General features: G+C 54.2%; 1 protein-coding gene across 2 annotated transcripts in view; it reads left to right on the top strand.

The window, feature by feature from the left end:
* The first annotated feature begins 1,460 nt into the window (after window positions 1-1,460).
* SUPT5H (SPT5 homolog, DSIF elongation factor subunit) overlaps window positions 1,461-25,893 on the top strand; it is a 30,580-nt gene continuing 6,147 nt past the window's right edge. The window contains exons 1-23 of one of the 2 annotated variants that reach the window (XM_048832438.2): window positions 1,461-1,611; window positions 6,767-6,896; window positions 7,696-7,855; window positions 8,620-8,685; window positions 12,950-12,961; window positions 13,635-13,704; window positions 14,667-14,735; window positions 15,413-15,478; window positions 16,659-16,689; window positions 16,866-16,934; window positions 17,158-17,409; window positions 17,778-17,867; window positions 18,303-18,373; window positions 19,559-19,664; window positions 20,661-20,754; window positions 20,941-21,077; window positions 21,383-21,538; window positions 21,627-21,773; window positions 22,756-22,902; window positions 23,668-23,793; window positions 24,625-24,709; window positions 24,927-25,031; window positions 25,636-25,738. In XM_048832438.2, coding sequence (XP_048688395.1) covers window positions 6,819-6,896; window positions 7,696-7,855; window positions 8,620-8,685; window positions 12,950-12,961; window positions 13,635-13,704; window positions 14,667-14,735; window positions 15,413-15,478; window positions 16,659-16,689; window positions 16,866-16,934; window positions 17,158-17,409; window positions 17,778-17,867; window positions 18,303-18,373; window positions 19,559-19,664; window positions 20,661-20,754; window positions 20,941-21,077; window positions 21,383-21,538; window positions 21,627-21,773; window positions 22,756-22,902; window positions 23,668-23,793; window positions 24,625-24,709; window positions 24,927-25,031; window positions 25,636-25,738 — 2,240 coding nt within the window. In that variant the 5' untranslated portion in view covers window positions 1,461-1,611; window positions 6,767-6,818. The remainder of the gene's footprint in view (window positions 1,612-6,766; window positions 6,897-7,695; window positions 7,856-8,619; window positions 8,686-12,949; window positions 12,962-13,634; window positions 13,705-14,666; window positions 14,736-15,412; window positions 15,479-16,658; window positions 16,690-16,865; window positions 16,935-17,157; window positions 17,410-17,777; window positions 17,868-18,302; window positions 18,374-19,558; window positions 19,665-20,660; window positions 20,755-20,940; window positions 21,078-21,382; window positions 21,539-21,626; window positions 21,774-22,755; window positions 22,903-23,667; window positions 23,794-24,624; window positions 24,710-24,926; window positions 25,032-25,635; window positions 25,739-25,893) is intronic. The other variant, XM_048832440.2, reaches the window with a different exon arrangement.

Raw genomic sequence — 25,893 nt, forward strand, 5'->3', positions numbered from 1 at the left:
CCAGTTTGCAGAGCTGAGATTTGCCCCTGGATCCACAAATCAAATTAATGCATTTTCAGAAGAGAGTGTTAGCCTTGGGCTACACTAAAAACTTATGTCAGTATAGGTAGGTGGATTTTCCACACCCCTAAGCAACGCTGTTATACTGATCTAACTCCTACTGTAGACAATACTGCGTCGACGGGAGGGCTTCTCCTGCGGACTGAAGCTACTGCCTCTCTGGGAAGTGGGGCACCCCCATCGGTGTAGATCAGTGGTTCTCAAAACTGGTCCGCTGTTTGTTCAGAGAAAGCCCCTGACGGGCCGGGCCAGTTTGTTTACCTGCCGCGTCCGCAGGTTCGGCCGATCGCGCCGCCCACCGGCCACAGTTCACCACTCCAGGCCAATGGGGGCTGCGGGAAGGGTGGCCAGCACACCCCTCGGCCCGCGCCGCTTCCCACAGCCCCCATTGGCCTGGAGCAGCGAACTGCGGCCAGTGGATGCCGCGATCGGCTGAACCTGCGGACGCGGCAGGAAAACAAACCGGCCCGGCCCGCCAGGGGCTTTCTCTGAACAAGCGGTGGACCGGCTTTGAAAACCACTGGTGTAGACAGCGTCTTCGCTGAGTGCTACCGCAGTGCAGCTGCACCGGTTCAGCGCTGGGAGTGCAGCCAAACCCTTATTTTTATTCAGCATGGTGCAAAGTCGCCTTCTGGCGACCAGCCCCGGAGCGGGGACGAAGAGGGGGAATGGCTGCAGTGTCGTTAGGGCACGGTAGGTAGGACGATTAAACAGGAGACAGGGGCGTGGACATGGAGGGCGCAGGAGGGTGTGTGTGTGTGTGTGGGGGGGGGGCAGCTTAGGGACTAAAGCAGGACAAACCAGGTCGCCCAAAGAAAGCCACGGTCACAAACCGTGCAGCCCTTGTCCTGGGCTGGGGGGGGGGGGGGTCACAGGGGCCCCAACAGCGCAGCGACCACAGCACCTTTCGACGCCCCTCCCCCAGCCCCGATCCCCTTCACACCCCAAGCCCTTTTCACACCCCCCCGCCCCCCCCCAGGCCTGCCCCTTTGATATCCCCTTAAGCCCCCTCTGTGCTCCCCCCCCCGGGCCCTGCCCCTTTAATACCCCCCCCCCCCAGTTACCTCCTCTGAGCTCCCCAACCCCCTGCTCTGCCCTTTGGGGCCTGCCCCAATTCCCCCACCCGGGGCCTGCCCCCTGCTCCCCTCTCTGGGCTCCCGCACCCCCTCTGGGGCCTGCCCCTTTAAGACCCCCCCTTTTGACCCCTCCCGGACACCGTACAGCAAGCCTGTACGTCCTCCCCCGTCACGTGACGCCCGCACGCCGTGGAGGAAGGAAGGCCTCGGGTTGTCACCCAGCACGTGACGCTCGCCCGCCTCCCCTCACGTGACTGGGCCGCTCTTCCGCCTCCCTCCCCCCCGCCCCTCCCGCGCCACGTGACGCGATGCCGTTTCCTACGTGACTCCCCGGCCGGCCTCGCGAGGTTTTGGCGGCAGCGCCTGGAGCCGCGCCGGGGCGAGCGGGGGCTGCGGAGGCCGGAGCCGGGCCTGGGCCTGGGCCCTGCCGGGAGCGGAGCCGCCGCGGGGAGCAGCCCGAGGAGCCCGCAGGCCGGTGAGGGAGGGCGGCGCCAGGCGCGGGGTGGGCGGGGCCCCCGCTCGCTGCGGCCTAGAGCCCCGGGGCCTGAGCGGGCCGCCGAGCCCGGCCGAGAGCGTCTGAGCCCCGGGGGGGGCCGTGAGGGGCCCTGACCCCGGCCGGGCAAGGGGGAGAGTCGGGGTGATTGGTCCTGTCTGCACACTGACCTCTGACCCCGGCCTCCCCGTGACCGGTGACCTCTGACCCCGATTCCCCCCGTGCTGACCTCTGACCCCAGCCCCCTCTGACCTGTGACCTCTGACCCCGGTTCCCCCTTGCTGACCTCTGACCCCAGCCCCCACTGACCTGTGACCTCTGACCCGATCCTCCTCTTCTGACCTCTGACCCCAGCCCCCCACCTTCGTGTGCCCTCACTGCCATGCGACCTGTGACCTAGCTCTTCCCCGACCTGTGACCTCTGACCCCAGGCCGCCCTGATTTGTGTGCACTTGCTGAGCTGTGACCACTGACTTCACCCTACCCTTACATGCGCTCTCTGACTTGTGATCTCTGACCTGTGTTCTCCCATCCTGACCGTGACCACGACCACAGCATCCCCACACTGGCATGCGCTTACCGACCTGTGACCTCTGACCCTAGCCCTCCCACCTTGACCTGAAACCTCTGACCCCCACATACACATGCTGACTTGTGGGCTGTTGCTTCTGACCTAGGCAATTCAGATTTTAATTCCAGCAAGCGCTGACTTTGATCTCTGACTCCGGCCTTCCCCCACGCACCGCCCTTGGTCTTTGACTTGAAAAGACTCAGATGAGTGGGTCCCTCTGACCTGCACTATCTGATCCCAGATCTGGGGGAGCTGGGCTTACTGTTGTGGGAGAGGATTCATATTTTGGGCTTGGGGAATCCCTAATGGTTGCTCTCCAAGTACATGGAGGGAGGCGAGTTTCAGAATTCGGACTTCAGCACCTGGTAATCCTGCTCTTGGGAAGCTGCTATCCGGGGGGAGCTGGGAAGACCCACTTCCTCACCCAATGGTCCTCTAGCTCCCATCAGGTTACAGAACATTTGAGGCTGTAATTTGGAATATGGCCTGTTCAGGATTCCCTGAGATCCATAGTTTTAGTCCTTGACTGGGAGATTTTAAAGTGGTGCTTTCCCCTTCCATGTGCACATCCAGCCTTGGAATTTTAGGGCAGGCAAGTAAGATGATTCCTGGCTATCTTTGGGCCACCTCCTTCCTGTGGCAGGAAATGTGAAACCCCTGCTGTTTGTGCTGGGGTCCATCTGCCATCGCTAGAAAATGTTGTCAAGCAAGGGGTTCTTGGCGCTACTCTGGTCAATCTGCAGGAGGGTCTTGTGTGTGCGTTCAAGTATATTTTGGGTTGTTCTAACTCTTTCTCTAATTGCGTATTCTGGGTTGCGTAGTGAAATAATTCTAACAGAACCATTTAATCCCTTTCCTCCTAAATTCTGTAGAATATCTGTCAGGGAAATACAGTCAAATAAAAGAACATAAATTAAAATTCCCATAGTTTAAAGTTGTCTGCAATCTTGCCCCATCTCCCACCTGTATGTCCCTTTTTTCTTCCAGTTCATCTGACTCTATCCATCTTCATATCATTTTTCTCCTTTCCATTTTCTTATCTACTGCAGCCATACCCCAACACTCCTCATAGCTGGCGTGTTGTCCATTTCTTGTGTAGTTATTTTCTGCCTCCTTTAAAAAACAAACCAACCAACCTGGTGGTTTCAACTGGCGGGAGTGCTGTTCTTTGTTTCCTGCCTTAAAGTGTTACGTGGCGCTGCTGTGTGGCTCCAGCGGTTGTGTTGCGTATCTCACATTGCTGTATGTCACTGGCAAGTGAAGGGATTCATGTATATAGCTCATATATTGGTATGTAAAGTATTTGGGGCTCTTTTAAACATGTGACACGGTATGTGACACGGTATGTTCGACTACGTGTTTTCACCTCTGTCACCCTCAATTTTCCTCCACCATTCCCTGCTGCGGTCCTTCTTGTGGATGCCTTAATGTAGGCCCTGATCTGAAAGCTTTGCCTTGTGGGCTTGGGCCTACATGCGTGGAGCAACTTGCAGGATCACGACATGGACTCTAATCCCTTCAGAGCAGAGTAGAGTGCTCAGCATGATGGGGTCAGGTTGGGGTTACTGAATGCAACTGTACTGCAAATAATATACTAATATATGAAGTAGCTAGTAAAATTGCTGGCTTTCTTGTAAGGAAGTCGGATTGTTTTTCCCTTACAAAACACTGTGACTAACTTGTCAAATATTTGCCAGAGCCGCACAAACGTTACACGACTTAGTTATCAATAAACACCTACATGTTCCGTAATTACTGAATAAAGGTTATAACTTCTGTTACCTGAAACAGGCTCATGAACCCCCGTGTCATTTAATTACATTGAAAAATTCCCTTGCTTAGCCAAATGTATTTCGTGCACCCTGGGACAGCTGGATAATCTAGGCTGTACTAGGGTTCCCTTCCCACTCTGAACTCTAGGGTACAGATGTGGGGACCAGCATGAAAGACCCCCCCCCAAGATTATTTCTACTAGCTTAGGGTAATACTCCCCTAAGGCACAAACTCTTTGCCTTTGGAGGGTACGCTGCCACCACCAAGAGATTTAACCAAGAATCAGGGAAAGGACCACTTGGAGTGCCTATTCCCCCAAAATATCCCCCCAAGCCCTTACACCCCCTTTCCTGGGGAGGCTTGAGAATAATATCCTAACCAATTGGTTACAAAGTGATCACAGACCCAAACCCCTAGGTCTTAGGACAATAGAGAAATCAGTCAGGCTCTTAAAAGAAACAGAACTTTATTAGAAAGAAAAAAGGTAAAAGAAGCACCTCTGTAAAATTAGAAGGGAAGCTAATCTCACAGGGCAATCAGATTTAAACCACAGAGGATTTCCCTCTGGGCAAAAACTTTAAAGTTACAAAAAGAAAACCAGGAATTTACCTTCCTCTCAGCACAGAGAAAGTCACAAGCCAAAACAAAAGTAAATTAATGCATTTCCTTGCTAATACTTACTAATTCTAATGGAGTTGGGTTGCTTGCTTTCTTGATCTCTCTCCAGCAAGCACACAGAACAGGCTATAGTGTATTTGGAAAGCTTCTGAATGACAGTAGTGCTTCATATTGATCTTGCAGTGTTATGTTGAGTCGATATGAAATTCTCAGTTCGTTAGAGGCTTGTTCCAAAGCCTGCGTGAAGTCCTCTGTGTCCATTGACTGCGGTGAGTTTGGATCAGGTCCTGCAAAGACTTTGTCCGTGCTTCACTTTTCAGCACGTGATTTCAGTGGGAGGCCCTGAAAAGCGAAACGTGCGTGTAAGTCTTTGCAGAATCGTGTGCGTAACCACTTCGGCCCCGATCCTGTGGTGAGCCCTGAGTGGCTGATTCCCTGTGTCCTCATGAAACCCCACTGGCTTCGGGAGGATGGGGGGGGTCTGTCTGTCTCTAAGGTACTTATGTGGCTCCCATCACCCTATATTTTGGCACCTCACACCCCCCTGGGAGGCAGGGAAGTATCATTGTCTCATTTTACAGCTGAGGACCTGAAGCGACATTAACAAGTATACACAGGTAGGCTGGGGCAGAGGCTGTGGTGGGAGTCATGTTATGTGCAATCAGAAGAACTGCAGAGTCTAAAAATCGGGGATTTACGAGTGGTAATTTCAAACTGTAGAAGGACTTGCACAGTAGCCAGTTTTGCGTTTGGTGTCACTCCTTTGCAACCCAGCTAGCATCTAACCAGCGTCGTTGCCAAGAATCAACTGTCCACCGTCTAGCACGGTGAGAGAATTAAACGCTATGTGATTGAGTCTTTCGTACTCCACGGCACTTCAGAGCCTTTACATTAAGATGGAAAAAATGCAACGTTTTGTTTTAAAAAAGAAAAGGCAAACTGCAGCTTCTGCCAAATTGCACTATGGGTGGGTCCTTTTGTGTATATTATATTAATAATTATGGTTTGCTTATGCTCCCCTGTCTGGCTCCATCTGTTGTCTCTTGTCTTATACTTAAATTGTCAGCTCTTCGGGGCAGGGACTGTCTTTTTGTTCTGGGTTTGTACATCGCCTAGTGTAATGGGGTCCTGGTCTGTGACAAGGCGTGCCTAGACGTTACCATAATACACCTAATAGCCATTAATATGTACAGCATCTGGCATGGGTGGCCAACCTGAGTGTGAGAAGGAGCCAGAATTTACATGGCCAAAGAGCCACAGTAATACGTCAGCAGCCCCCCATCAGCTCCCCCGCCCCTAGCGCCTCCCGCCCACCAGCAGCTCCGCTGATCAGCACCTCCCCCTCCCTCCCTGCAGCTCCCGATCAGCTGTTTCATGGAGTGCAGGAGGCTCTGGGGGGGAGGAGTGAGGGCACGGCAGGCTCAGGGGAGGGGGCAGGAAGGGGTGGAGTGGAGGCAGGGCCTGTGGCAGAGCCAGGGGTTGAGCAGTGAGCACCCCCCGGCACCTTGGAAAGATGGCGCCTGTAGCTGCAGCCCCGGAGTCGGTGCCTAGACAAGGAGTCGCATTTTAACTTCTGAAGGGCTGCATGTGACTTCGGAGCCACAGGTTGGCTACCCCTGATCTGGCACAATGGCATCCTGCTAGGGACTCCGGGGAGTTGCTGTAATGCATATAATAGTTACTCAGTGAATTTTAATTCACTCTCATGGCTCAGTTGACAGAATAAGCGTCTATAGCATTTGGCAGATGCTTCTTTTTGATCGTGTTTCAGCTACCATGAGGCACAGGACTTAGATCTGATGAATAAAGAAGGGGGTGTTTCTGGACATACAGACCCTGTGTTTCTCTCTAGCTGCCCAAGGTTGCTCTGTGCCTCAGTCCCCCATCTGTAAAAGGGGGATGATGATATTTCCCTACCTCCTTGGGGTGTTGGGAGGACAAGTCCATTGATATTTGTAAGGGGCTTGGATACTCCAGTGTGAGTGTTTGTAAAATCTCCATCAGCTGGTAGATCTGGAGTAAATCACTTTAACCTGAATGTGCTTTAGTTTGCCTATCTATAAAACAGGACTAATAGGTGCCTTGCAGAGCTCTGAGATTTTTGGACGGAAGGTGCAGAAGGAAGGGTGAAGTCCATTTAGATCCCTTCTTTGAGCGCATCCCCTGTTCTTGTAGGTATTTCTCAGGAGGAAATTCCATCCCCTTCGAACCCAGGAGCCCCGCGAAGATGTCGGATAGTGAAGACAGCAACTTCTCCGAGGATGAGAGTGAGCGGAGCAGCGAGGTGGAGGAGGTAGAAAACGAGGTGAGGCTGACAGAGAGATGTGGTCACTGCCTAAAGGAATGTGTTTTGGGGGGGGAAGGGGTTGGTGTTTATACCCACTTGAAATGTAGCATGTCCCAAATGTTACTCTAGTCTGTCATTTTTAAAAAAAAAAAAAAACACTAAAAACCTAAGAAGCAGGGTAGGGACTGAATGGCTCAGGGGACTGGAACTTGGCTAGGACGCTGCACCAGGAGTCAGGACACCTGGGTTTTATTCCTAGCTATGTTGTGTGACTTGAGGCAAGTCATTGCCTCTCTGTGCCACAGTTTCCCCCTTCGTGAAAGGAGGAAAATGATACTTCTCTACCCTTTTTTTTTAAAGCACTTTGAGATCCACAGGTGAAGCGCTCTCCAGGAGCCACAGCTCACCAGTTCCGATCTAACCCCTTTTGGTAACAGAAGTAAACTGCCATCTGGCCAGTGGCCTGTTGGAAGTGAGTTTGACGCATGTCAGTCCAGGAGAACAGGTGTCCATGTCGCAAATCACCTGCCCAATTGTCCTTCTCATGGCCATTCTTGGCAGAGAGGTCACAGACTGAATAGACCCTGGAGACTAAACTCTGCTCTGGGGGTGCCAACTCCATGGCTGGGGGAGGCAGATTGCAAGGGAGGGGGGAAGCAAGGCTCACCCTTACCGTCCCTCCACTTCCTCCCGGGCCCTGCATGCTGATTCTCATGGGGAAAGCTCTGGGGATGGACCTGTTCCTGGGAGATCCAGCCAGCGAGTCCAGGGCTGGCATGGGCTCTGTAACTGGTCAGCTTCCCTCTGCAACGCCCAGGCAGAGGAGGAGCATGTCAGCGTTGCGGGCAGCGAGAAGGAGGAGGCTGAAGAAGAGGAAGAGGAGGAGGAAGAAGACTACGATGAGGAGGAAGAGGAGGACGATGATGATCGGCCGCCAAAGAAGCCCAGACATGGAGGGTTCATCTTGGATGAAGCCGGTAAGGAACTTCAAGGGCTCTGTGTGTGTTACACTGAGGCCCCCAGGGATGCTGATGGTGGGGCAGCTGCCCTGTGTGCGGTGTAATTGGTAGGAATAGAGGGAGCTGGGAGTCAGGACTTCTGCGGTCTATTCCTGGCTCTGGGAGGGGAGTTGGGTCTCGACATTAGAGCAGGGGAATGGAGGATCAGGACCCCTTATTCCTAGCCCTTCTGTTCAATTGTGGGGTGACCTTGGGATCAAATCAGTTTCCTTCTCTGTGCCTCGGTTTCTCCTGCTTTAAAATGGGCATAAAATACTTTCCTATCCCCTAGGAAAGCGTGTCAGGTGGTAATTGGTTAGGAGGCTCTCTGTGTGCAAAGTGCTCAGATACCCTGGTGTGAGTGGGGCTAGCGAAGGACTAAGCAAGTCTTAATTAAGAGCAGCTGTATAGATACCTTCCCCATATCTTCTGTGAGGCCCCTTGGGAGTTAGAGAAGTTCCAGACCTGTCAGCTGAATGCTGTTCCCCCGGGCATGGCTGCTGTTGACTGGATCTCTTGTCTGCCTGTGCATAGCCCACAGGGATTCCCCTGAGGCTGAGGGCTTCAGGAATTTTGGTCCGATTTCTCTTTGCCTTCCTATGTGTCGGGCCAGTGATGACAGAGCGGCTTCAGTTTCCTTCAGGCAGCTTCTGGGCCATCCCTTCCCATGCGGCATCTCTGGCCAGCTGGTTCCTGGAGCCCACTTAACTGAGCAAGTCTCCCCTGCTCTCCCTTTCCTGCAGATGTGGACGATGAATATGAAGACGAGGACCAGTGGGAAGACGGCGCGGAGGACATTCTGGAGAAAGGTATGGCTCTGCCCTCTCGTATCCCACTCCTTGGGAGGATCGGCTGGGGGTTCGGCACAACCCCGGGGCATTTCCCTCCTTTTCAGCTAGCTCTGGAGCAATATTGCTCTGACCTGGGCGAAATAGGGGTCTGCTCTTTAGCCTCCCTGGTGTGAGGCAGAATGGGGTGTTAACAGGACTCTCCAGTATAGACATTCTAGGTGTGATGTTCCTCGGTTCCCCGGCTGAGCATTTCTTTGCAGCCACTCCTGCATGGATTTAGCAGCCAGAATCTCTCCATTTACTAGCTGAGGGTAATGCTCATGTTTCCCATGGGGAGCGGTGAGTGGCTAACCGTTTAGCCAGGGACCTGCCCCCCCTCCAGCTGGATTGCAAGCCCTGTGGGATGAGAATGACCAGACCCTGATGCAGGGAGCTTTGGGGATGGGGTGTCGCAGAACATCCTGTCCGTGTCTCCCAACCCCAGTGCCATGTGGTGAGTTCTGACATTGCTTTGCTCCTTATCGTTTCACTCCTGTGCATGCTCCTCCCCATCAGCCAACGGTGGAGAACATAATTTTACTCCTTCTGGTTTTTCTTTTGCTGAGGAAGAGCTGCGGGGCCCGTACGGAGGGAGGCAGGAATGCTGGCACGCAGAGCCCTGTAAACCACTCACTGCAGCCGGCGGGAGAGGAGCCTTCAAATCCCATCGCAGCTGGGAAGCTCCAGCTTTTTATCTGTCACTTAAAGGCTGCTCTGCTGCCTGGCTCCTGACAAAGCCCCTCCCCATCAGAGGGGAAATCTTCCCTCTCTGCTGCCTTTCCAAAAGGCAGGGTGGTCTAGTGGTTATGGAGTCAGGACACCCAGGTTATGGAGTCAGCTAGCCCTAGCTCCGGGAGGGGTGTACACAAAGGAGCTGGGAGCAGGACTTCTGGGTTCTATTCTCAGCTCTGTTGCTGAGTTGCTATGTTAGGAAGTCACTTCCCCTCCCTGTGCCTCAGTTTCCCCTCACCTAAAACAGCAGGGACTCTAATCTTCCTCTGTCCTGCGCACTGACGATACTCGATCCATAGAAATGTGACACTATATGGGTTTCGGCTCTCTCAATTAGCTCCATGATCAAGCCCAGCTCACGTCTCCCCTGAGGTTAGGCTGAGGGAGAGGAGAGCCGGCAATATGCTGCCTAATTTGCCTTTTAGATTCATTTCCCAAAGTTGTACTCACGTTTAGGCAGAAGAATGGGGGCTTTGCGTAGAAGGTACCACTGCAGTAGCAGCCTCAGCAGGTCCCAGAAGAAGTGTTCCCCCTATACTAGTGACGCCCCATAAATATAGCCCTGAGACGCCGTCGGGCTCTCGCCCAGTTGTAGTTGTAGATTTATCAGAAAAGTGGCAGCTCCCTACATCTGCTCCCTGTGCGTTGAGAATCCTCTCCGCTAAATTTAGGGACAAAAATAAATTCTGGCTACTGCTTGCCCCTGCTCGCTCTGGAGAAACCAGCACAGCTCCGAGAGAGGGAGCCGGTTTCTAGTCTGGCTCACGTATCATCAAAACGATTGATAACTGAGCTGTGATCATGGAGCCGAATTCCACAGCAGCCAGTGGGGTTGCAGAAGTGGAACTGAGGACAGAATTTTTATCTTCGGGTCAGGCACCATCTTATTGTTTTCTGTACAGCACCCGGCTCAATGGGGTCCTGGGCTATGATGAGGGCTCCTAAACTCTACCGTAATATGCCTAATAGAAATAAAAACCTATAGCAGCCAGGATTTCTCGTCTGTGACTGAGGCTCCGAGGCATTATGGCAATACACACAATTCATAATAGTGCACAAGTTAAGAAGTTTGGCTGATCTTAGTGTGACTGTCTGGGCCTGGCAGCATGAGTAACCATGGAGTGAGCATGGAGTGACAGGGGATTCTCTCAGATGCTGAGTTTGCTTTAGTTGGGTTTTCTTTCTTCCTTTTTTTAAAGTCCCTCTTCAAAGTAGAATGTTGCTCCACAACTTTTTCTGGTCTCAATTTGGAAGTTTTGCCAGAAGCTGGGAATGGGCAACAGGGGATGGATCACTTGATGATTCCCTGTCCTGTTCATTCCCTCTGGAGCACCTGGCACTGGCCACTGTCGGAAGACAGGACACTGGGCTTAATGGACCTTTGGTCTGACCCAGTCTGGCCGTTCTTATGGAAAGTTTGGCAAATTACAAAGAGTCTTTTGTGATGATCCAATGTTTTTTCCAGTGGAAATTTCAGTAAAATAGTTTGTTTTTGGCATATGAACTCTCAGCAAAAAAATCCCCTGCCCCATATCTCTGGAGACATAACCCACTGGATGTGATTAAGTTGACCAGTCAGAACTGATCACTCGAAAAGCCACTGAGCAGACTGACCAACAGATTGATCCCCCCCCCGCATTGAAAATTTCTGTCCCAAATGTTCCAAACCCAGAAGACTTCAGGAAGGTGTGTGGATAAAAGACATTCAGGAGAATTTTCGAAAACTGGCCAAATGTCTACCAAAAACAAGCTTGCCAAATTTTGAACTAGTTTAGTGCCTTTCTAGATATGTTTTTTTGCTGAATGAAACAGTATTTTGCTGCAGTACTAGTTTACCTGCTAGAATCCATAGCATGGGGAGAGCTGTGTGTATCTGGGTGTTTAAGGTCCTATCTATGTGATGCCAATTAGGGCTATATTTCCTTCATCTCCCCACAGTCTCCTTATCTGATGCCCTTGTTTTTCAGACAGAATAGTCTTAAAAGCCTCTTGGGAGTGAAAAGAAAAGGAGTACTTGTGGCACCTTAGAGACTAACCAATTTATTTGAGCATGAGCTTTCGTGAGCTACAGCTCACTTCATCAGATGTTTACCGTGGAAACTGCAGCAGACTTTATATACACACAGAGAATATGAAACAATACAGAGAATATATGCCACAAGTACTCCTTTTCTTTTTGCGAATACAGACTAACACGGCTGTTCCTCTGAAACTTGGGAGTGAAAGGGTTCTGCTATCTGGATCAGTCAGTTGTTTCCTCCCCCTGTGGGAACACTGTGGGGTCTGCTTGTCTGCCTCGGCTCTCTGGGGCTGGACTGGTTCAGGTGGCGTCTCCAGGCGAGGCTTTTCCTTGGGGGCGGAGGGGATTCCAGTTGAAGGGTGCCTGCTGCTAGTGAAAGACACCTGATGCGACAGCCCTGGGGTCTCTAGCTACAGAACAGGCTTGCCCCTGGACCCCACCTCCTGTCAATGTGTCTCGACCTGGCCATGCAGGGATCCCTCTAGTGCGGGGGAGGAGGGTCCAGGGCTTGGCCTGTCTGATGAGGCTGCCAACAAGGAGAAAAGCTACAAGAGGGACGATTGAGGCGGGTGCCCGTCCCCTGGGGATTAGCGTGAGGCCCTTAGTCCCATTTCACCAAACAAGGGTGGCCCGATAGTGACTCCCTATCTCTGCTGCTCCAGTCTGGATTCAAAGAGGCACCCCAGGGTGGGGGTCCCACCCAGGGCAGACATGCCGAGCTCTAGCTGGTCCCCGTTTGGAGATGGTATTGATTACGGGTTGTTTGCCTACCTAGTGAGCCGAATGCTCCCATTGATTTGCCAGCGTCAGGCCGGCAAGCAGGGCCGCACGTCGCCGGCAGCACTCGGGTCATGGGGCACAGGTCGGGGTCACTGGTACCTCCTGGGGATCCTGGTGGCGAAATGCTGAGGCGGCCGCTCTGAAGCTGTCACAGCCATGAGGTTTGACTTGTTGCAGGGGGGTCAGGGCCAACAATTCATTCCACAGATGTCAGAGTTGGAACGGGACCATGCCTAATGGAGAGAGAACCCGGACCGGGCCTCAGGAGACCTGGGTTCTATTCCTGGCTCCACCACTGGCCTGCTGGGTGTCCTTGGGCGAATTGCTTCCCTGCTCTGTGCCTCGGTTTTCCCATCAGTAAAATGGGGGTAACCAAACTGCTTTGTGAAGAGCTTTGAGATCCAATGAAAAGGACTACATGAGAGCTAGGGATTGTTGAGTGTTAGCACCTCCCGCATAACCCAGGCCATGAGACATTGAAATTCTTTGCCGTGGCAGCCTGCCCACCTTGCCAGCGCTCTCACCGTCTTCCCCTCGTGTTTGTTTGGTTGTTTTTTTATTTACGTGCATTTCATTCGCACCTGCTTGGTTTGTGCCACATCTTAATTTTGTTCCTTCCGGTTTTCTGTTCCCCACTCACCCTGTGATTGATTTTGATGCTATTATTTGGCTCATACTGTCCGCCCTCCACCACCTCTGCCTCCCGAGCAGAAGAAATTGAAGGTAAGCCTGTTTTTCATTCCAGCCCCTGCCTCTTCACAGCCCTCCCCCTCGCCCCCCGCCCCGCCCCTTCCTGGTGCTGCCTTGTCTTTTCCGCTTCCTTTCAGCCGGGTGGGCCCCAGGAACGATGCTGGAGAAAGTATCCGACCCTTGGCTCAGTTGCTGTTCTGGCCGGTGCAGCAATAGAGCAGGCTGGGGGTGGGGGTGGGGGTGGGGGTGGGGGGGGCTAATCGGAAAGGGGCAGTGGGTTTGCTGTCTCCTGTTGTGGTCACAGAAGCTGCCTCATGGAGGCTCTGTCGCCCTGTAGTGGCCTGGCTCGAGCTGTGGCTTGACTCTGCAGCAGAGGAAGAGGTGCTGCCTAGGTCGGTGAAGTGTGGGGAAACCGAGTCAAGCCCAGCGCGTTCGCAGTGAGGATCCCGGGATCCCTCTTCCGAACGCGAGTGCCCCGTTCGCTGCCTCACTCGTGCTCCAGCCACGAGGGAACTGTCGGCGGAGTCGGCTGTTGCGTGCGGCTGAATTTTGCTTCCCACCATCCTGTCCCTTCCCAGGCCTCACCTTTGCTTCGCTGATCGACCGCCCTTTGGGCGGTCGGCCACATTGTGGACCGTTTCCAGGGCTCTCCCCTCCCCCGGAGGTGCTAGGTGTGGGGGCTATTTAACCTCTGCGTCTCTTGCAGCCTCCAACATTGATAATGTGGTTCTGGACGAGGATCGCTCTGGGGCCCGGAGGCTGCAGAACCTGTGGAGGTGATGTTATCCTGTGCTTGGGGTGGGGGGAAACGCGGCAGCCGGAGAGCGGGATGATGTTGCGGCCTGTGACGTGCACATGTTGGTGTCCAGTGTAAATGCATGGTGGGGAATAGGACCTGGGACTTTCACATCCCAGCACATGGGTCTCTCTGGTGGAGCTGGAAAAGAATGTTGCAGTGGGGGAGGTTTAGGTTGGATATTAGGAAAAACTTTTTCACTAAGAGGGTGGTGAAACACTGGAATGCGTTACCTAGGGAGGTGGTAGAATCTCCTTCCTTAGAAGTTTTTAAGGTCAGGCTTGACAAAGCCCTGGCTGGGATGATTTAATCGGGGATTGGTCCTGCTTTTGAGCAGGGGGTTGGACTAGATGACCTCCTGAGGTCCCTTCCAACCCTGATATTCTATGATTCTGTGAGGTTTCAGAGGAACAGCCGTGTTAGTCTGTATTCGCAAAAAGAAAAGGAGTACTTGTGGCACCTTAGAGACTAACCAATTTATTTGAGCATGAGCTTTCGTGAGCTACAGCTCACTTCATCTGTAGCTCACGAAAGCTCATGCTCAAATAAATTGGTTAGTCTCTAAGGTGCCACAAGTACTCCTTTTCTTTTTATGATTCTGTGATTTCTATGAATGTCCACTAGGGGCGCCCTAAAGAACCCGAAGTAGGTCTGAGAGTGCCCAGCAGAGGGCAGCGGTGCCTGTGCCATATGCTCTGGTAACCTGGGGGCTTTACCCACTCTGCTGGGGGAGATCTGGCTCTATCCTAGGGCAGCCTCAGCTCAACCAGTGGCCATGATCCCAGAGCACCTGTGTTGCTCCCTGGCGACTCCTTGCTCTGCGAGCTTGGTTGGGGAAAGGAGCCCGAGTCGCTCCCCTTGTCTCTGCGCTGCCAGCGGGGCTGTGGCCTGCGTCGGTTCAATCCGATCCCTCATGCCTTCTCCTTCGCTGTCTCTCCGCAGGGACCAGCGCGAGGAGGAGCTGGGCGAATATTACATGAAGAAATACGCCAAGTCCTCCGTGGGAGAAACGTGAGTGCGCAGCCCCCAGGGCAAAGAGTGTGTGTGTGTGGGGGGGTCATCTCTCCCTTATGCCCTCCCCCAAGATCCTCCAAACTAGGTGTGCCCACACTCCTCCAGTCACCCCAGCCCTCAGGGTCACCTGGCTCCTGCTCCTTCCCCATGGGTCTCTGATTCCTTCTTCCTATCCCCATGGGAAAGGTAGGCCTTTAATTCCCTGATCTCCACGGTGAAGTTGTGCCTGGAAGCCAGGTTGTTCCCCCACCCCAGTCCTTGCGGCCTGGAAAGGGACCGAACAGCAGGAGCAGACAGAGGCTGTCAGTGCCTCATGGATCCCTGGGAAACAGCAGGACCCTCTCCGTTTCCTTCAGGGCGTTTAGAGATGAGCCCCGCAAAGGTCTCTGCCTGATTCCCCTGGTGTGTAACAGACCAAGCTAGTGCTTCGGCTGGTCTGACTCTGCAGGAAGGGGCTGGTCTCCTGACCGTAGCCAAGTACTGGTTGGTTCTAGAGCATCTGTTCTCCTAGCTTGGTTCTGAACAGGAGCAGATAATTCCCCTCCTCCCTGGTGTGTGCATGGAGTGGCCGGCTGCCCTGGCCTCTCGGAATCGCTGCTGTCACAACTCGCAGCTCCTGCTGTCCTTGCTGGGCCTGACATTTCTCCCCATCTCTCCTTCTGTTTCCCTTGCAGGGTGTACGGCGGTTCTGATGAGCTTTCGGATGACATCACGCAGCAGCAGTTACTGCCCGGTGTCAAGTAAGGCCCTTCTGCCCGGGAGAAGGTGCACCTGGTGGAGGGGGGATGGAAGGTCATCCAAGACCAGGGCGCATGAAGAGTAGAGCAGGGAATGGGCTGTGACATCAGGCCAGGAGTGGTGGGTGAGAGGACACGGAGGAGAGGGACCTGACAGAGTGGGAGGCATAGGTGATATCACCCTGGAGTGGCTCACGTCCGTGAGTGCCTACCTGAGGGCAGACACTGCAAACTGGTGGTGTGTTCTGTAATTAGCTTTCACCAAGCCAGTGACAGATGTGAACTGGACACTGTCCCAGTATGACCATGGAGTCACAGACAGTTCCCTTGGACTCTCCAGGCTATCTTGTGACACAGACAAACTGGGCATTGTGATAAAATGGTTTCTTACACCAAAAACCACATCACATTTAGGTTGCTTCCAGTCCCAAGAGACTAGTCACTTACCCCAGATCAACTGGTTCTCCAGATCTTACACCAAAGAGAAGGCTGGAAGCCAAGTCTATAGCGAACTAAGTAAAGGCTTATTAGCTAAGAAAAGGAAATGAGTTACTGAGAGGTTAAAGCAGTTAAAATACATGCATAGGTGAGTCAGTTTGTAATTCCAAATGGTGGCAGTGATGTAATAAACTGCCAGTTTCCCAAAAGTCTTTTCAGGGTACCTAGATTGTCTCTGGGGATCCCCGCTTTGCATCTGGTGCACTTCCCTGTAAGAGTCCAAGCAGTCCAGAGATCCAGGATCTTTGCTAGAATCCACACACCTAGCTTCTTCTCACAGAAAACAAACTGACAGTGTGGGCTTTTCCTTTGCTGATGGAGAGTGAGGAATGCATTTTGAGTCTTTGATTTCTGATCATCACCCACAATGAACACTTGCTTTGAAATTAGCCCTTTTCTGTTAAAGTTCTTCACTTGCATTCTATTTAGTTAGAGGGCTACATGCAGTGTAGGTATTTGCTGATATATGATAATGGGATACAGATAAGTGAAAATGCAAGTAACATCCCATTAGTTTTCATGAAGTTTAAACACCAGCTACACTCTCATACCTTTAACAATCACTTTGATCTATACTAATACACAAGTGAATTGGCCTGGGGCTCTGGCAGGAGTTGGCACCTGGTCTGCCAACATAACAAAGGTTATTTTGCGAACAGCTTTTTTTTTCTTTTTTTCCACTCAGGGATCCCAACCTCTGGACCGTGAAGTGTAAGGTACGTTCCAGCTAGGGGAGGATGCTATTGAAACACCTCTAAACCCTGAATCACGAGCTCCCGCTGCACCACGTCTGGGTTTTAATTAGCCGTGAACGCCACCTCCTCTCTGAGTTGGGGCGTCTCTTTGGCTAGAGACTTCTCTCACTGCGGCCTCTCTTCTCCTCTCTCCCCAGATCGGAGAGGAACGTGCCACAGCCATAGCCCTGATGAGGAAATTCATCGCCTACCAGTTCACAGACACGGTAAGGATGGAGGGCAGGAGTCCCCTTGGCCCCGAACTCAGTTCAGCTTTGTGGGGTGGCTTAGTGCTGTTGACCACAGAGCTTGTTGGGAGTGGGTCGTGCGGTTCCTGACTTGATCCGGGCTTCCTGCTGTTGATCTGTTGAAGGGGGGATTGGCTAAGCTGGAGTGTGCCTGAAGCCAGCCCCCGTATCTCATGGAACTTCTCTCCCTGCCCACCCACAGCCCCTGCAGATCAAGTCTGTGGTGGCCCCCGAGCATGTGAAAGGCTACATCTATGTCGAGGCCTACAAGCAGACCCACGTGAAGCAGGCAATTGAGGGCGTGGGCAACCTGCGGATGGGCTACTGGAACCAGCAGATGGTGCCCATCAAGGAGATGACAGACGTGCTGAAGGTGGTGAAGGAGGTGACCAACCTGAAGCCCAAGTCCTGGGTCCGGCTCAAGAGAGGCATTTACAAGGACGACATTGCTCAGGTACGGGCCAGGGGCGCTGGCTGGCCCAGAACAGAGGGCTGGGGCTCGGGAAGCTGGCGTTCAGGTGTACCTTTAATTTAAGGCTCTGATTTGGGGCAGGCAGTCGTCGGAGTCCGGGAGCGTTGTCTTCAGTGAAGCGGGAGCTGGGTGTTGGGAATCCTTGCCCTTGCTATGGGTGGGAGCGGGCGCAAGAGATTGCAATAGGGGTGGGTTCAATTTCTGCTCTGTCCCCAGCTAGCGTGACATTGGACACCAGAGGAGCCCACACTGTCTTCCTGTCCTGCTGCTGCGAGTGAGACTGGCCGTGTCTGGCGTCTCCATGACGCTACCCTCCTCCTCTCCTGAGCTCATGTCGTCTTCCCTTCCAGGTGGATTACGTTGAGCCGAGCCAGAACCAGATCTCTCTGAAGATGATCCCGCGAATCGATTTTGACCGGATCAAAGCTCGCATGAGCCTGGTATGTTGGCTGGCAGGATTCGCTGAGCTCGGTTCTGCTGCGAGGGAAGAGTTTGTCCCCATTTACGCTTCAAGGCTGCTAATGCCTTCGTGCCCCAGCTCTGGCAATTCCAGTTTGGTGGGCTTCAAGTGGTGGTGTGTTGGCATGTCTGTATCCCCATAGTTTCCCGGCTGATGACAGGGGGACGCATTTCTCCACTGTAAAGCGCTTACTCCGGTGCACCTCGCTGTGCAGTACTGCCCTAGGAGGGGTGGGTTCCTCCTGCTCACAGCCCGTGATCAGCAGGGCCCTTCTGTTATCCCCCCAAGAGAGGCGGGCGAATGCCTTTCCAGAGGGTCTGTCGATGGCATTCAGTACCCCACCCATACAGTCTGGTGGGGATTCCTGACCCCCCAGACCTGGTGGTGACTTCCCCCTCCTCTGCTTGAATTGCAGAAGGACTGGTTCGCCAAGCGGAAGAAGTTCAAGAGGCCCCCTCAGCGGCTGTTTGATGCTGAAAAGATCCGGTAAGTGACTGGCTTCTTGCCGGGGATGATCCAGGGCGGGGCGGTGTCCCCTCAGCGCGAGGACGCAACATCTGTGGCCACTGTGGCACTTGGATAGGTTTATAGTGAAATCTAATATAAGTGTATGTAATACAGAATGGAGTTTTGAAGTAGTAGCAAGGAGAAGAACTGGAAACCAATGGTTACAAAGAAAATAAAATCATAACATGTCTCCTGGAGCTCAGACTAAATGAAGACGACCCTCTCGTGTTTTTTAGAATGTTGCTCTCCTAAAATCCCTGCTGGGCTTTTCAGTCTGGCTAGCTGTGACTCGTCTTTCCTGACACACACGCTGTCAGTTCATCTCCTACCTGAAGGATTCAGTGGGCTCCCAAGATATCCCAGATCAATCCTTTGTCTTTATTCATAAACAGGACCCCCAATCCCCATAGTTTGTTTCTTCCTGTAGATTCTGCAATCTCTCAATTTGCACCTGGCCCGGTCTGCAAATAGGCATACAACACCCGATACTCACGTGACCAGACAGGGAGATAGGCATCTGTTACCTCCTTTCTGAAAGGAACATATCCGAGGTAGTCACCTTCTGGTGACCTGCCTTAACTGCAAGACCTTAAGAGCACAACATTCGGTATTAATACATAGCTCCTTAAATATTATCCGTACATATATTTTGTAGTGATTATGACCAGTGGGCAACTGGCTCTTGGTAGACACCTCACATGCCACCCTTTGGGGAACTATTCTGCAGATACCTGACTCAAGGGATCTCTGTAAAACCCTCTGCACCGCCTGTGTCCTCTGCCAGTTGGCACTGCAGGGTCCCCGGGTCACAGGCGGATAGAGATGGTGATGATTTGTCCTCCTTCCATCATGTCTTCCTCCAGCTCCATCCACAGGTGCACTGGGACTTGGGCTCCTTCAGTGGCGAGGGGCTCTGAGCCTTTGGAAGGGCATTCAGACCCTCTCCCTGCCCTGGGAGCTGGGTGGATTTGCCCCAGCCTGGCAATCTAGACAGCTGCTGGTGAGAGACCTAACCCTGGAGTCCTGAAATCCCGGGCCAGCAGAGGTAGAGCCACCATTCCCTGCAGCTCTTCTGTCCCATTATGAAACAGCTTGTCCCCCTTCTGAGAAAGCTGCCGCTCTGGGTGCCTGACCCTCTAATGCTCTCCCTCTCCCCCGTTCTAGGTCCTTGGGGGGAGATGTTGCTTCCGACGGTGATTTCCTCATCTTTGAAGGCAATCGTTACAGTCGCAAGGGCTTCCTCTTCAAGAGCTTTGCCATGTCGGCCGTGGTGAGTATCTGTGGCTCTGTGCCAAGAGGCTCTTGTCGAGGTGGGGCTCTGAGCCGGAGCAGGAACCAGATCTGCCAAGGCATAGGTTAGGGCGGGTCAGAAAATGAGGTTTTTGGGGTCCCCCCTCCTTCAGAAAACTTAATTTTTTTTTGGCAAAAATCAAAAAAGTTCTGGGCTGGAAATGTTGCTGTGGTGCTTCATGGGAGTTGTAGTTTGGTGCCTTGTGCTCCTATTTTCCACCGTGAGCTGGCCTCCTTGGTTAGACTACATCTCCCATGAGGCACCATGACCTCCCTTCTTGGAGGCACACAATGGGAGTCCAGGGCCTCTGTGCATCATGGGAGATGTAGTCCAGCTGGAGAACCTGGTCCATAGAAGAGAATCATGAGGTGAGTTACCTGAACTACATCTCCCATGATGCACTGCGGCAGCACATCCAAATTGAAATATTTTGGTTTTGGACACTTGATTTTTGATGGAAAAATTGAAACTTCTCATGAAACACAGGCTCATCTCACAGAAACCTCTGTTTAGTCGGAAACCCAATTTGCTGTTTATAACCCTGCCAAAACCCCAAACCCACTTCTGATGGAAAATTTTCAACATGCCTATTGTGAACTCTGTGGAGTCCTCCTCTGCTCACGTGATGGGGTGGGTGTGGGATCTCTATTTGGACGTCTGAGTGGGGGGACAAATTGCTGAAATCCCTATCTGCGTGTTGGGGGAGTTGAATGTGTATTTGCAGACGGGGGTGGCGGACAGCAAGATCCCCATCTGGGCGTGTCATTTGCATGTCAGACTCCACTATGGGGATTGAGATGAACCCACCCCTGGAGCAAAGCCCCGCTCTCGTCTCCTGTTGCTCGGCAAGGCAGGGAGCCTGACCCCTAGGAATGGGGAATCTCAGGTTGGAGGGAAGCTCTGCAGGCTCCATTTGGGTTTCTGTCTCCCCTCCCCCTCCCTGAAATCTCTCTGCCTTTGTCCCCCGGCTGCCAGATCACGGAGGGGGTGAAGCCCACCCTGTCTGAGCTGGAGAAGTTTGAGGACCAGCCGGAAGGCATCGATCTGGAGGTGGTTACCGAAAGCACAGGTACGTGGCGATGACTCATGCGCAGCGGGGAGTCCGTCTAGCCCACGGGGATTGGTGGGAGGGTTGGTCTCTGCCCCTGGGTCTTGCCCCTGAATCTGCAGGGGGCCGTGCTGTCGGCACGTGTGGGGCTGCTGCTGCCTGGGAGCGGCGCCCTCCCCGCAAGTCACGGTGCTCTCCGTTGGGCAGGGAAGGAACGGGAACACAACTTCCAACCTGGGGACAACGTGGAGGTGTGTGAGGGGGAGCTGATCAACCTGCAGGGCAAGATCCTGAGCGTGGACGGCAACAAAATCACCATCATGCCCAAGCATGAGGATCTCAAGGTATGGGATGGGTGGTGCCGGCCTGGGCTTCCATCCAGGCCCTTGGGCGGCCAAGGAGACCAAGTGCAGGCTTGGCAGTGGGGGTGTGATACTCCTGGCTGTACCTATAGGGGGCAGCAGGCCTTTTGGACCTGCGCGTTCCTGGATGCTGTGCCTGTGGTCCCTGGCATCTCCGAGATTAACCCGGGAACGTGAAACTATAGAGTTGTGAACCCTGCAATAGGCAGTGCCCACCTGCATCCTGCTATCACCCCGTCCTGTCAGTCTCCTGCGTCCCGCCCTTACCCCGTTCCTCCTCTGCCCAGGACATGCTGGAGTTCCCAGCTCAAGAGCTGCGTAAGTACTTCAAGATGGGAGACCACGTCAAGGTGATCGCTGGGCGCTTCGAGGGCGACACGGGACTGATCGTGCGGGTGGAGGAGAACTTCGTCATCCTCTTCTCGGACCTCACCATGCACGAGGTGAGCGGGGCGGCGGCGGAGCCCCGGGCGCTCCCCTCTGACTGTCCCCTCCCCGGGGCCGCTCGCTCACTCGCTTCCCCTCTTCCAGCTCAAGGTGCTGCCTCGGGACTTGCAGCTCTGCTCCGAGACGGCCTCCGGCGTGGACGTGGGTGGGCAGCACGAGTGGGGCGAGCTGGTCCAACTGGATCCCCAGACCGTCGGGGTTATCGTCCGCCTGGAGCGGGAGACCTTCCAGGTGGGTGTGCGCTTTTCTCCCAGCATTGGGCGTCTCACTGGAGTGCTAACAAGGCAGCTCAGAACCTTTGCGTGGGGAGCTGCTGGCTTCTCTCTAGGTAGGTTCTGCAGCAGAAGAAACCTAGCGTTTGCCCTGGAAAAGGTCTGGGCAGTCTGGCATCCTACCTCTGCTGGGGGCCCATGCCCGATCCCTCCCAGCTGCGTGCACCCCGCCAGCTGAGCCGTTGGGAAGGAGAATTGCTTTCTGATATCCCTTCAGTGTTGGGCTTCTCGCCCGTGCATGATGTTCAGTGAAAGGATTAATGGGATCAAAATGATCCGGCCACAACCTCTGCCTGGCTCGAGGCCGGAATTCCCCGTTCTGCCTGAAGGTGGGTTCCCGCTTCTCCCTTCTTGGTCTGACCCGACTGCTCTGCTTCCAGACCTGACGAGGAGGGGCTGCTGAGTTTTTTCCCAATGTCGTTTGCAATCCTAACTGCCTGGGTTCTTTTCTCTGTGCTACACAGGTCAGACTACGTGATCAGTGGTCCCATATGGTCTTATTTACCAAGAGCTCTAGTCCCTCTGGGCTGGTGGGTTGTTTTGGGGTCTTGGGCAGAAGCCAGCCCCATAGAACTCCTGTTTCCTGGCAGTGTCTCTAAGCCAGTCTCATAGATTCAGAGACTGGGAGGCCAGAAGGGACCATTGTGATCATCTGGTCTGACCTGCTGCACGTCGCAGGCCAGAGAACCTCGCCCACCCACACCTGTAGAACATCTGTAACGTCTGGCTGAGTTATTGATGGCCTCAAGTCTTGATTTAAACACTTCAGGCTCCAGAGAACCCACCATTTACTCCAGTTCAAACCAGCAAGTGACCCAAGCCCCATGCCGCAGAGGAAGGTGAAAAGCCCCCTTGGTCTCTGCCAGTCTGACTTGAGGGAAAATTTCCTTCCTGCCCCCAGCTCTGGTGATTCCTCTCTTCCCTCCCCATTCCCCGTGCAGGTCCTGAACATGTACGGCAAAGTGGTGACGGTCAGGCATCAGGCTGTGACGCGGAAGAAGGACAATCGCTTTGCTGTGGCCCTGGACTCTGAGCAGAACAATATCCACGTCAAGGACATCGTTAAAGTCATTGACGGGCCACACTCGGTGAGGAGGAGGTGGGCGGGGAAGGGGCTTCCTGATAGGCAGGCCATGGGCCTGTGTGTGGAGGGGGCTGAAAAGCTTAAGGTCTTGTCTGCACTCCCCATGCTCCAGTGAGTGGAGGCCAGCGCCCTGCTGGGAGATCGTGCCATCTCTGATGGCGCTCTTGCAGCTGGAGCTGGGCTGGGTTGGAATTTAAAGGGGAGAGATCACTTTGTGGGGAGAGAACCGGCAACTCGCTCAGGCTGCTGTCTTCCCTTGGAATCACTGCTGACTTCTGTGTGGGGCTCGCCATGCAGCTGGAAGCATTCTCTCTCTAAATAGACTTCCTGACCATGTGGGGCCCTTAAAGACCCAATGGCAATTTTCACAAGAGTCAGCATGTTTATGCCCAGAGTTGTGGCCATGTTTCAACTCTGTTAATTTCCCTCATACCCCTGGGATCCCCCTGCAACCGGGTACAGTTTTGTTCTTCGCTTCCTGTCCTAATCTCTTGCTGAGCAGCTTTGAACAGCTGCTGTATTGGATTCCAGAGGTGGCTGCATTGCAGTGGTGAGTGAGGTGCTCCCTCCTCAGGTTGCACCAGTGCCGAGGTGCAGGCTCCAGGGACTGGGAGCTTCAGCTGTCTTCTGACTCTGTGATGTGCCCTGCCCCTGGGGGGCTGTGAATTTGGCCTCCCCGCTTTGCGGCTGGGCTCTGGATGCAGCCCCAGCGTGCCTGGGTTAGAGGGGTTCCCCGGAATAACTCTCCTCCCTGCTTCTCCTTCCCCAGGGTCGCGAGGGGGAGATCAGACACCTCTTCCGCGGCTTTGGATTCCTGCACTGCAAGAAGCTGGTAGAGAATGGGGGCATGTTTGTGTGTAAGACTCGCCACCTGGTGCTGGCTGGGGGCTCGAAGGTAAGGAGCCTAGGGAGACGCCCGGGGCCTCACCCTAGCTAGTATGACTTGCCTGAAGCAGACCACTGGGCTGTCCAGTCTCGGGTCCTGCCTCCCTGTTCTACCATGAGCCCGTCTGTCCCAGATCTGCCTCCCCATCCCCATGAGGCTGGGTTAGGCTGCCTAGTCCCTTTCAGCAGCTTCTGGGTGGTTCAAGGAAGACACCCCCAATGTGGTTGCATTGGGAGGGGTGGATTTCTTCCAGACCCCCCAGCTGGCAAACGTTCCATGCCCTGAAATGTGAATCAGCAGCCCCAGGCAACTTACGGAGACAGTGTTGTCTGGTGGCTAGAGTATGGCCCTGGGAAGCAGGATTCCTGGGTTCCCCTGCTCATGTGTGACCCTGTGAGTCTCTCCCCCGGTAGACTGGGGGTGAGGTAAGAAAGTGGGTAGGGGTGAGTTTGGGAAGTGCTTTGAGATCTTTGGCTAGAGAAGGGAAAAGAAAGCTGCAGGCCGATTTGCCTTAGGGCTGTGTCCTCCTGCAGCTGATGGGGTGGGGCGGAGCCAGAGCCTCCTGTGGGCGGGGTGGAGAATGTGTCCACACTTCCCTTCCCAGGGCATGGATCTACTCCCTCCTCATTGGTTCTGGGGGAACATAGTGCCCCCTTGTGTCACCCTGGCTCCCCCTTGGTGCATCACCAGGTTTCATCTCAGGGCCCCAGAGGGACTTTCCCTCCCCCACTCCCAGCTTTGCGTGGGGGAGATGAACCCAGAGATTCCTTCCGTCCTCTGGGAGCCCCAGCTCTGCGGGAGGATTCCCCTTCCTGCTCTCATGCGCTTTCCCTCTTGCAGCCCCGGGACGTCACCAACTTCACCGTCGGTGGCTTTGCGCCCATGAGTCCTCGGATCAGCAGCCCCATGCACCCCAGCGCAGCAGGTGGGTGTCCTGTGGGGTGGGCCTTGGTTCGGGGATTTCTGTAGGCTCTGGCTCACCCCGGTGTTTATAGCACCCCCGGCTGGCCCTGTTTGGGGGTCGGTGCAGCACTATGGTGACTTACTGTCCTGTATGGCGGGGGCAACCTGTAACACTGGGGTGATGTGAGGCTGCAGCCCTGGGGGCACTGTCCTGCTCTGATCTCTGCCCCCCTCCACAGGTCAGCGAGGTGGCTTTGGCGGGGGTGGGATGAGCCGAGGCCGTGGACGCAGGGACAACGACCTGATAGGGCAGACGGTGCGGATCTCCCAGGGACCCTACAAAGGTAATGATGGGCCAGTTGCCGGACAGGGCCAGTCCTCTGCCTTTCGTAGCAGGGCAGGAAGGGGCTGGGAGGTATCTGGCAGGTCTGTTCCATTAGAATGTGGGGGGGACTGTTGAGCGGTGAGGAATTCCCGGGGGCAGCATGTCTAGTGGCTGGGGCCAGGGGGTGGGGGGAAGCTCCTGGGTTCTGTTCCTGGCTGTGGGAGGGTGGTGGAGTCCAGTGGTTAGAGCAGGGAGTCAGGACGTGCGGGTTTTGCTCCCATGCCTGAGAGGGAGCTTAGTCTCTGCTGTTAGTGGACAGCCCGTCTGTCCCTGCCATGCAGGGGAGCCCCTAAGGTGAGCTCCAAAGTTCAAACCCAGCCTGTGGCTGTCCCCTCCCTGTATCTGTCGAGTGAGGACCGAGTAGACCTGAGCTCCTAGCAGGTCTTACCACAGAGCAGGGGAGCTCTGGATTCCAGCTGGTGCTCTGGCCACGTGTGCTTGGCTCATGGCCCGTTTTCCAGGCGGCCCTTGGTGATGCTCAGGCTGGGCGCCCCCTGCTGTATACACTTGGGATCTCGAGGAGCTGCGTCAGGTGCAGAGCGCTGAGGCCTCTTCTCTTTCAGGCTACATCGGCGTGGTGAAGGATGCCACGGAGTCCACGGCCCGCGTGGAACTCCATTCTACCTGCCAGACCATCTCAGTGGATCGCCAGCGCCTCACGACAGTGTAAGTGCAGCGGGCGGGGGAGACGGGGCTTGTTCTGAGGGGAGCCTGGGCTGGGGGGCCACCGCCAGCAAGCTGCAATCCTGGGCTGCTGGGGTCGGCTCTGGCCCAGGTAGCTGCACCAATGACTGCCCTCTGGTGTCTGTACAGCGCCCGGC

This window comes from Caretta caretta, chromosome 23 (assembly GCF_965140235.1).
Source record: "Caretta caretta isolate rCarCar2 chromosome 23, rCarCar1.hap1, whole genome shotgun sequence".
Classification (NCBI taxonomy): domain Eukaryota; kingdom Metazoa; phylum Chordata; order Testudines; family Cheloniidae; genus Caretta; species Caretta caretta.